This window comes from Mizuhopecten yessoensis, unplaced genomic scaffold (genome assembly GCF_002113885.1).
Source record: "Mizuhopecten yessoensis strain PY_sf001 unplaced genomic scaffold, ASM211388v2 scaffold3621, whole genome shotgun sequence".
NCBI classification, from domain to species: domain Eukaryota; kingdom Metazoa; phylum Mollusca; class Bivalvia; order Pectinida; family Pectinidae; genus Mizuhopecten; species Mizuhopecten yessoensis.
In genome coordinates, this window is record NW_018405136.1 from 514,969 (window position 1) to 526,683 (window position 11,715).

General features: G+C 35.3%; 2 protein-coding genes across 3 annotated transcripts in view; both read right to left on the reverse strand.

Moving 5' to 3' along the window:
• Positions 1 to 4,051, reverse strand: part of LOC110447796 (toll-like receptor 4) — a 42,319-nt gene extending 38,268 nt beyond the window's left edge. Inside the window, exons 1-3 of one of the 2 annotated variants that reach the window (XM_021493715.1) lie at positions 3,967 to 4,051; positions 3,304 to 3,378; positions 2,999 to 3,055 (exon numbers count right to left, since the gene is read on the reverse strand). In XM_021493715.1, the coding sequence (XP_021349390.1) occupies positions 2,999 to 3,029 (31 nt within the window). In that variant the 5' untranslated portion in view covers positions 3,030 to 3,055; positions 3,304 to 3,378; positions 3,967 to 4,051. Of the gene's footprint in view, positions 1 to 2,998; positions 3,056 to 3,303; positions 3,379 to 3,966 lie in introns of those variants that run through there. The other variant, XM_021493717.1, reaches the window with a different exon arrangement.
• Positions 3,962 to 11,715, reverse strand: part of LOC110447797 — a 25,616-nt gene continuing 17,862 nt past the window's right edge. The window contains exons 4-7 of the mRNA XM_021493718.1: positions 11,527 to 11,574; positions 9,087 to 9,134; positions 5,037 to 5,105; positions 3,962 to 4,651 (exon numbers count right to left, since the gene is read on the reverse strand). Coding sequence (XP_021349393.1) covers positions 4,403 to 4,651; positions 5,037 to 5,105; positions 9,087 to 9,134; positions 11,527 to 11,574 — 414 coding nt within the window. The 3' untranslated portion in view covers positions 3,962 to 4,402. The remainder of the gene's footprint in view (positions 4,652 to 5,036; positions 5,106 to 9,086; positions 9,135 to 11,526; positions 11,575 to 11,715) is intronic.

An 11,715-nucleotide genomic window follows, 5' to 3' on the forward strand; every position in this document is an offset into this window, starting at 1 on the left:
GTTTCTACCAGTTAGAAAATTGGAATTTTCCTATCCAACTCTTCCAGACAGAAATTTTGTTTTTAATCGTTCAGAGCACGAGCTGTTTTTGTATGTTAGGTTCATGAATTAATGTTATTTGTAACACATTTTTATTTATGTACCAAAAAAAGAGATAATTATATATATAACATAAGTATCGTGTATTTATGACGAAACTGATTAAGACTAGATATAATGCAATGTCTAATAAAAAAAACAACACTACAGGCTGGTGAACATAATCAGAATACTAAATCGATATAATTATCGTTTTATTACAAAATGCACACACTAGAAGTAAAAAGAGCAAAACATTTGATATGACTTTAAATAGGGAAAAAATACCAAAATACGTATGAAATCGAAAATATTTCTTTTTACATTTTCATGATATGTTTATATTTTAATATATGTTGATTGAATTTCCAAGCCTTTGTATTTTCAGCAAGACGAATTGATTGGTCCCCAACCATGGTTTTCTCCTCTACTTATTCTGATATGCACGAAGAATTGTAATGCACCATACCACATTTATCCTTTATATTGGTCACCCCCTTTAATATTCATTTATATAATTGATCATTTGTATTTAATTTTATTAGAAAAACCAAATACAGACCTTTTGATATGCTTATTGTTTTTCTTCATTTTTTTGTAAGAACTGTAAACTTTTTGAATATCATTTTTTTTAAGTTCGTTAAAAATACATCGGGAAGATGACATTTTCTTATTTTAATGTTGTTCAAGGCTTAAACAGCTAAATTATAGTTTTGTTTTCACTTTTAACTATCGAATCTATATGGTTTCATGGAGTAGGATGACTGTTTAGAATGAAGAGAGCCTAAAATAATGCTAATACGATGGAAAGGGTCGTTAGTAATTGTGAGTCGGTGTATTGCTTCAAGTTTACTAGGTTCAAATGTAAGACATACTAACAACTAACTCGCTGTGACCTACCCTTCATATTTCCGCTGACTATGATGTTACCTAATTAGAAAGCCACTGATTGTCCTATATCCCTACTAGAATGATGTTATAAGCAAATAGGGACGCTGGCCGCTAGGCTCCTACTTTGTCTACAAAACACTCAACAACAAAAACTTTTTGGCACTTTTTATTTTTTTGTATTTTTGTGTATTTTTTAATTTTGTTATGTATAAATCTATGTACAGAAGGCATATAAATGATAACTTTGTAGTAATTGCTAACCAGTAGTCCATAATCATTACGAAGAGTATCATTTATAACGTTGTGTCCGATGTAAAAGCTTCTCTGAAGTCCATTACACTTTGACAACAAGAGTCACTTTCTCTTTTAATAACGATGGGGATAATAAAATAGGAACGTACGCCTGGAAGAAAAATTAATCAAGGTCAGGATATAATGTAGATGCACTATCAGGTTCCTGTGTCCAAGGTGTCCATGTGCTGCTGACCGGAAAAGCGTTATCTCTAATATTTCGTGCCTGATCATGAAGAGACATACTAGATGTATCAAGTGATATAAGATACCTATGCGACCCTGAACTGCTCAGTAAAGGGTCGTTTGTGTTCACTGGTGATACCGTTGATGTCGTAACCGTCGTTTGTGTTGATATAACTGACGTTGTACACACTGACTGTGAACGTAAATGTGTCATCGAAACTGTGGCATTAGAAGCATTAGATGATGTTGAAGGATACTGAAGAATAGGTCTTGGCGATGCATTCATTTGCGTTACGCAAATGTGTGTAGGCGACGCAGTTGTTTGCATCCCTCTATACTGTGCGGTAGATGTTTGCGACGCGTTCATTTCCATCCCCGGATACTGTGAGGTTGGTAATGGCAATACTGTTGTTTGAGTTGCTGGACACTGAATGGGATGTGTTGAAGAAGCGCCTGTTTGCATTACTGGGGAATGTGTGGTTTGTAATGGCGTTGCAGGCCTGTTTATCACTGGGTAGTTTACCGTTGATAAAGACAGTGCGGTCGATTGTATCGACGGAGACTGAATGGCAGGTATTGACGACGCGGTTGTTTGCATCACTGGAATCTGAATGGCAAGTATTGAAGACGCGGGTGTTTGTAAGACAGGAATCTGAATGGCAGGTATTGACGACGCGGGCGTTTGCATCACTGGAATCTGAATGACATGTGTTGACGACGCGGTTGTTTGTATAACTGGATTCTGAATGGCAGGTATTGACGACGCGGTTGTTTGCATCACTGGATTCTGAATGGCAGGTATTGACGACGCGGTTGTTTGTATAATTGGATTCTGAATGGCAGGTATTGACGACGCGGGTGTTTGTAAGACTGGATTCTGAATGGCAGGTATTGACGACGCGGTTGTTTGCATCACTGGATTCTGAATGACATGTGTTGACGACGCGGTTGTTTGTATAACTGGATTCTGAATGGCAGGTGTTGACGACGCGGTTGTTTGCATCACTGGATTCTGAATGGCAGGTATTGACGACGCGGTTGTTTGTATAACTGGATTCTGAATGGCAGGTACATGTATTGACGACGCGGTTGTTTGTATTACAAGATTCTGTGTTCTTTTACCTGATGCTTTCTGTCGTTTTAAGCTGATACCGGGTACGGGATTCGGACATGATCTCTGCGGACAAATCAAGTTATATGATAGATATTTATACCAATTAAGAGAATACCGGAATATAAGTAAAAAGTAAAGTACTAACGACTCAATAATCACTCAATATTTTTTTTTTATATAATTTGAATATTCATGGGATATCTAGCGAATGCACTGGCGGATTACATTTAGTAGCATTGCTTATATTATGTATCAGCTAAATAGCAACCATGCTATCGAATGTTAACAAAGACTATCACACATGCCGTTAATTTATTTTGAAAGGAAAGGAACATTGCAAAATATACCTGTTATTCAAACGTGCTACTCAACAACTCTCACATTTTTTTTCTTTCAAATATTGTAAATTGGTAAATCTAATTTGGGGTATTAACTTACCTTTAATCTTGTTGATTTGTATTGTAAACATTCTCTGGCAACTTTAAGGGCAGATTCCTATTCACCAAACAAAAAAATGATACCTTCATGTTAATCATCAATTTCACTTTCACTATCCACAGAATATCATTCGATCTTTTTGTTAAGGTTAATTTTCTATATAAGTTTTCACTCGGCTTCTGCTTTCATTTTCGTTTCATTTTAATAGCAGATTTGACTTCTTCATTTAATAATATTGTTTAATCTGTTTTCCTAGTTCGGGATCAGAAGTGATCATTATTGGATATCATTTAATATTTACTTACCGCATCCAGTGACTTCATAGAGCGAAACGTTTTGAGCTGCTTCAGAAATGCTGGAAGTTGTGCTTTTTTGCATTTCTGTTAAAAAAACAATTATGACTTCTGTTAGTTTGATAACAAAACATCAAGGCAAACGATCTTTAAAGGAGTAATCAAGCCGTATTATTCATTTTTGTTCGTGAAGTACTTTGTTATACCTTACAGATGCATCCGTAGTCTGCCTTGAACAATATAAGTTAATCAATTGGATATTAGAGTGATTAGTAGGTTAACCAATCCCACATTCGAACTACAGTAGTATTATAAAACATCGTATATATACTAAAAGAAACGCACAAAGAGTCCCCCCCCCCCCCCCCCCCCCCCCCCCCCCCCCNACCTTAGCTGTAAGGAAATAATGGAATATTTGGTCAGGTAATACATCAAGAACGACATCTCCCTTCTCAACAATATATTGACTGAGGCGAAGCCGAGGTTAGTATCACATTTTCAGGTTGATTGCACATCATATTTACCAGCACAAAAACCAATAACTGTTTTAGTATATGCTTAAAAAATAAATACGATATTACAGACGAACTAATGCGTTGAACGATAACTGTGATAAGCAATTTTCAATTTTCCCTTTGAAACTTCTAGGAAAATAGAGTAATGAACAATACATACCTGTTCCAGTTCGTCGTATAAACTAAGGAATCGGGTACATTCCAGACCAGTGAACGTTTCCGCTAGAGGCAATCCAAAAGAACGCAGTCCATGTAAAAATATTTCCTTTACCCAAGGAATTTTCAAACAGCCAAGATCTTGTTTCATGAGTAAACGTAGGGCATGACATTGGTTTATGATGTCTGAGTTACTGCTTTCTAATGCCATCATTTCGACACACAAAACAAATTTTTCACTTTTTGATAGAAGTTTGTATATGTCCTTTCTGAGAAGACATGATAAAGCTGCAAAAAACATTGACCATTTTTCTGGAGTTGTCAGATTAGTGTTCGGATTGACAAAACAAATGTCTTTAGGCCAAAACGTTGGTCGCACCTTCCAGTCTATTTTTGTGGCTTTACATCCTATTTTATTATCCCCGTTATCGGAAGTTGCATTACATTGCAACTTCCCAACAATAAAACATATAATTTGACATATTGAAGAGTCCAATGCGGTGGCAGTCACTGCCGCCATGTTTAATGCGATCCTCAAGGCTGAATATCAACGTTACCGTCAGTAGAACGCTGCAAAGTGATATGACGCTTGCAAATGGTATCTGTGTGCTGTCTAGATCCCTCAAATCGGTCGATATTTCTACTTGCCTCTCTAGAGTTGTCTCAGCTTCGAAATTTTGCATGCATTCCTGCAAAATATTTTGTAAGAATATCGTCAAAATCAAAATCGTCTTCGGTGCTAAAAAATATACATGCAATAATCAATATGTTGGTCACATTTATCCGACAAACGATTGATCAGTAATTAAGTCAAACTCACATAGGCCTACATTGAAGATAACAACATTTCTTATACAAACAATGATTGTCATCATAAAATTTACCATATGCTTAAATAATTCAAACACATTTTGTAGACATATTTCCAAGGCACGGACGTTGTATGAACCAAATAGGAGAAAATGAAATAAAAAAATGCCAACTTTTCGTCAGGATTCTAGCAAAGTACACTTTAAGGAAATCCTATCTTTCAAATCGGGCTCATAGTCCAAAGAAGTATTCAACACGACATACCCTTATTCGCTCTAATAGCTGTGTGTACACTGTCCATAGATATTCCTGCCGTTTCTTATCGGCGTGTTCCTAAAATTTAAATGAAATCTATTCATATTTGCTCTGCAATCCTTCTATTGGCATGCATTGAGAAGCCAAATATTATTGTGAGACTATAACAACATTTGCTATTGTAACGTCATCAATCTCTTTTGTGATGTCATCACTTTCATTATTATCAACACTTAATTTGCTTTTCAAAGAACTGTTCGAAATAACTGAATAAAGCATAACTACTCTATCAAAATGTAAATATAAATAATAAATAATTTAGCAAATACTGTTATGGTCCTTAAACACACATTTCTATTGCTGACAAACTTACATATAGCCACAAGTTTGATAAGTTTGTCATCAATAGCAAAGTGTGGTATTGGATCTTAACAATGTTTGCTAAAACATTCATTGCTTAAATAATATGAACAGCTCCACTCCCTTACCAGAATACTCTTTTAGTATTTTTATTTCTGACACAAATGACACTTAGAAACCTTTATGCTATCTACTCATAAAAACAAATTGAAAGCAGATATGCATTAGCATAGATATGTTTATAATTTGTGTTGTTTATATTGGTATAGACTCTCATGAAAAATGAGATAAGACAACTAGTCTCTTTTGCAATTTCTCTTGAATCATTTGAACAGTTCGTACTTGATCATTAGGGTACTTAGTTCCTCTAAATAAAGTTAATGATAGTGCCAGGAAGAATAAATCACGTTTCCCTCAATATGTGACATCACGGGAATATTGTATGATGTTCGCAGCAACCTTAGAACTGTTTTTGATAGATACCTTTTTTCAACAAGTCAAATGTAGTTTCAAAAATGTTATAAATGAATATACATAAGTTTCCTTGAAGTCAAAACGAAGATGAGAACGACTTGAGAACAACCTGAGAATACATTTTCCTCCTGTGATAATTTGTTTACAAAACAAAATAAGGAACGTAATGCAACGAAAGAGGGAATGAGTAGCAATACAAGCTTACTATCAGGGTTGTGGAGCCATCAGTTGAAGATGGAAAATGTTTTGAGAGAAGACGAGTTACCTAACGATGCAACTGTTTATGTCCAGTAAAAGATCTCGTAGGACTTGAACTTTTAAATGAAAGAAATGACATGGGCTGATACAGATTATCGACGATTCGGAATATGGATGGAGGACTATGAAGGAGTATACAAGAGTGTTTATTGCCAAAAGTCCCGAGGAGCAGAACTACATAAGAAGTGCTGAAAACAGAGCGGGAAGGAAATTAAAGAGCGAAGTAGCCATATGACTCGTCATAAAAATGGAGAAAAATCTAGGTGTCATCGAACGCGCGCAGTTAGACCGAAAGTGGTGGACTTCCGGTTCTAATCAGGAACCGAAGCCTGCTTTTTCAGTATTGTAAGCCTGGACATTGGAGGGCAGATTCCCGAGTTGAGTCTTTCAGCAGAGCATTGCAAAGAAACGAAAAGATAAGTATACAAGTAGATGGGGTCATAATATAATGAGAGATCATAGAGGCTGGACAGTGATACCAGCAGGTTAAGAGCTACTCCAACAATGTTAGAGGTTTTACACGGCGAAAAACTTTTGACAGGCGCCGCGTAACCTATTACTTCCCATAGCTGATTTTCCCTATGCTGATTATCACATTTTCAAAGTTCGGATTAAGAAAGAGTGTATCGTGTTTACATACATTTAAATGGTCAAAAGGGTCCAATAAATATTCCTTTCCATAAATCCATGATTTTATGAGAAAAATTTCATGGCAAAGACATAAATAATGAATTTTTCCTCATTCGAAGCGAAGCAGACAGCATTTGCCATGATTTTTCCGGTTAATACAAGAATGGATTACATGTTATGTTTCACAAGCGGAATACAAACAAACTCCGTATCATTTCGTTCCGTTTGAAATCCCCCCTGATATTTTGTATTAATCCAGAAGCCATTTTTTAAATGTAGGTCAGAGATGTGCTACAACGACATGCACATGTATTTTGAGTGTTCTATTCCGTAATGTACTATATATTTGTGTCTGTGACATATATATGAGATCTATATTATATAATTCGTGAGTAGACATCGTTGTCATGAACTGTTAACCATTTATGTGAGTTTTTCAAGCCGAATTTGTTCCGGCCGGATTTCGGGCGGAAACTGCATCAAAGAATTAGTGCTTCGTAAATAAGAGGTCGCAGTCGGCAAAATCATATCCGATTGAAAAAAGGCCGACCAGCGGCCTCTCATGTTATGGGAGTAGTTAAGAGCATGAGCGATCAGTTGGTCGAAATAGGCGCTTCGCCAAAAGTTGCGAAAGTAGTAGGCATGGGTTACAAGTTACTAGGGAACAAAATAAAACAGCGTTTAATTTGAGCAAACGATCTGTAAGTGATGAATGGGAGATGTTCCTGTTTAAATGATTGCTTTGACGTATATACGTGTGACGTGTTGGAAGCCTTTACAACACAAAATGTTAAAAAGATTATTCGCGTAGGTGGTACCCAGGCACATCGTGGGCAGACACCTTTTTGTACGATTGGTCCAGAGATGTAAATTGATAGTGTCCACCTCTTCGAATAATTTGTCGGGTCCTTAGCAAATAAGCGGGCTTCAAGAACTTAAGTGATTCTATTTTGGAAATGTGCATCATTCTGGCCTAGGTTATATGACGGGAACAAATACAAAACATGTATATTTGAATCTATGTTACTGAGTGCTATAATACTGGGGAAAAATGAAAAATAAATGGTATATTTGGAAACAAAAATAGAAAGTCCTGGCTTGGAGCTTCATATGTGCTCCAAGAAGTTGTTTTTTAATTTGATTAATTTTCCAGATCTACGAATGATGAATTCAATTAAAGAGGAGGCATCATAAATCGAGATGATGTCGGCAAGAATGTGCGAGCTAGCTGCTATGTATAGCGAGACACCTGCTTAGGAGCAAAAGCGACAAAGCCCCAGTACTTTGTAGCTTAAAAAAGGAGGGGGTACTTTATCGAGTCAAAAGATTAAGGTGCAGAGGCTATGCCTGCAAAACTATTCAAGTCGCGTTGTATATCCCATTAAATATTGATAGAAGCGGATCGACGTCTGTTGTTCGGTCAGATGCTCTAAGGATAAAGCGAGTAGCATGTGAATTTGTCCTATGATGTTTGGCACGTGTCAATGGTCCCTGTCAGTTAAGACCTGTATCATTGAACCAAAAGTAAATATTTGTTGGCAAAAAATAATTTGTATGCATGTACATGCTGAACGAAATGAGAAATTGCTTATTACGAAAAAGTCATGAGGTTTGCCCAAAATTTTCCAGTTTTTTAAATTTTTACTTCTATGGAAAATTGTTCGCTCTGTTGTTGTTTTTTTTATCTTGGAATTATGTTTTATGTATCAATAAATGAGGATGCATGTAATTTATACGTATCATATCTAGTCTGATACAAGAGAGGCCTTTAAGAACATTTGATATTTCATAATTTCCGACTTTACCACCGCTAAAAATAAATTTCCACGCGGCCATATTGCAAAAGAAAATGTTTTGTTTTATGTGTTTGCGGGCATCATATAAAATTGGTAAATATAGATATAGACTGAAACACTAGACGCATAAGCAGAGGGAAAAATATGTAAAAATACCTACTGTTGACATTTTTATCCATGATTATTAATTTTCGGATCAGAGTTCGCTTAGGTGAACAACATAGCGTTTAAGTTAGCGTTTTGATCTTTTTAATGAACCGCAAGAATTTGAATGAAAGTTACTTTTTCGTGCCATAGTAAAATCACTCCAACAGCTGTTTCATCGATGCAAACACCGGCGCTTTGAGCGAAATGCCAGCGACCTAGCCGCAGGTCTACAATCCTAGATCTCGTGTTTATATGGTTTTCCGAAACTAAAAACTATTTCATATCGCATAATCAAGTCGTTCATTGATTTTATTATTTCAACCTTACACTTTCGCATTACAATATTCTTATTGTTTTGTTACTATAATAGGATTAATCTTAATAATTAACTTACCGCGGTGGCCATCACGCCTCCTGCCAGTCCATGACACAACCCAACGGCCTGCAATTTATGAAAATAAAATATATTTTTTTGTTCTTTTCTTGTTAGTACCTAAACTTTGATATGCAACATTAAGGTAACTTTACATTATTTACTATTTGTATTTGATGTTACAGTAAAATACGAGGATTATGCCGTAGAGGTAATAAACTAAACAAATATATAAGACAGAGTATGAACGTCGCAATCTTAAATATTTAAAAGTTTTCACGCTGTAACTTTCATGCTGAACCAATGAGCTGGATGTTATACCGATCATGTATTATTCGTTTATTTTGATTATGTAATATATATTAAAAAGTATTAGTATGCTATGAAAGACAGGTCTAATATTTGCATTTTCTATAAAATTTGATGCATTTGGAATCCGGATATATAATCATACAACACGTTGACATTTCCAAAAACTTTAAATACATCAATTCCAGCAAGCTGCAGGTCACTAGTTTTAGATGTAGGATTCACATTTTTTTTTATTTCGTCAAAGTCCTTTTTCCTCTTTTAGATATAATAATTCCTGCAACATTCAATATGTATGAAGATATTTTCTTTTAACCAATGCAATGNCCCTTCGACAACCGCAAATCGTGTTCTATATCGGTTTCACCCGAGGGAGCTCCATACGGCTAGTTGGTTGAACGATCTCGGGATGAACGTTTCTAATGCAGTGAAACATAATATCCATACTAAAATAATGGATATAACTATTAGGACCGATGTTTCAACTATCTACATATTTATTGAAATTATTTGGTATTTAATTGACCAGGTGTTGGGGCTTCTGTCTGTACATGCATGGCGTTAATGCCTCAGGTACAGCTTTAACCTCCAACGTTGGTACCAGATCAGCTAGTAGCATACACAACACATTTTACAATGGAACTTGTTCCAGACCTTTATGTTTTTAATATTAATTTGTAATGGCAACCATAAAATTGATAAATTGTAACCAAAATGCCCCCCGATTATAATATGTTATGAACTCTGCTTTTAGGTAAGTAGGCAAACACTCTTCTAGAAAAGAAAATTTCAAGGCGGGGGAAATGTCAGGTTTACTGATACTAGGTAAAACTCCAATTATCAATGTAGTTCCCGAAAATCTTTACCAGTGCCATTCTGATAAATCATCGATTGATGAGTAAGTTTTAGGGTTTCGGTCAGGTTTTCTTTTGTCCTACCAAGGCCTTCCTTGTGCATAGTTTATGTAGAATAGGTTGTTTCAATTAAGGAGAATGAAATAGAGGCATACAGGCACATACAGAAAGAATTTATTGCTGGACGAGTATCAGACCCTCTGGATGATCTCCCTTTGTCAACATTAAACATCTCTCCAATGGGTCTTGTTCCTTAACATTGTTCATAGGGTACCTAATTATTTACACTTTTTAAACAGATTTATTAGTTTTTCCAAATACGTCTCCATAACGATTGGATATACTTTGAACTAAAAGATGTACACAATCAGGGCTATGTCTGGTAATGTGACGTCATAAACGCATGGGGATGGGGGGATTTCGTTCACTTTACAGTTGTGCTATTCTTAGTTGATATGGCGATTAAAAGTTTATGTCGAATTAATTCAATGTATTTTATTAAGAGTTGACGATTTCCAAATACCAGATATAGTAAGCTCTAAATAAACATGATAGATGTTTATATGGTTTTCCGAAACTAAAAACTATTTCATATCGCATAATCAAGTCGTTCATTGATTTTATTATTTCAACCTTACACTTTCGCATTACAATATTCTTATTGTTTTGTTACTATAATAGGATTAATCTTAATAATTAACTTACCGCGGTGGCCATCACGCCTCCTATCAGTCCATGACACCACCCAATAACACATCCGCTACCGACCAGGGTGGCCTGCAATTTATGAAAATAAAATATATTTTTTTGTTCTTTTCTTGTTAGTACCTAAACTTTGATATGCAACATTAAGGTAACTTTACATTATTTACTATTTGTATTTGATGTTACAGTAAAATACGAGGATTATGCCGTAGAGGTAATAAACTAAACAAATATATAAGACAGAGTATGAACGTCGCAATCTTAAATATTTAAAAGTTTTCACGCTGTAACTTTCATGCTGAACCAATGAGCTGGATGTTATACCGATCATGTATTATTCGTTTATTTTGATTATGTAATATATATTAAAAAGTATTAGTATGCTATGAAAGACAGGTCTAATATTTGCATTTTCTATAAAATTTGATGCATTTGGAATCCGGATATATAATCATACAACACGTTGACATTTCCAAAAACTTTAAATACATCAATTCCAGCAAGCTGCAGGTCACTAGTTTTAGATGTAGGATTCACATTTTTTTTTATTTCGTCAAAGTCCTTTTTCCTCTTTTAGATATAATNAAACTTACCACGGCGGCCATCATGACTGTTGCCTGTCCATGACACAACCCACCGGCCTGCAATTTATGAAAATAAAATATATTTTTTTGTTCTTTTCTTGTTACATTTTAGTACCTAAACTTTGATATGCAACATTAAGGTAACTTTACATGATTTACTATTTGTATTTGATGTTACAGTAAAATACGAGGATTATG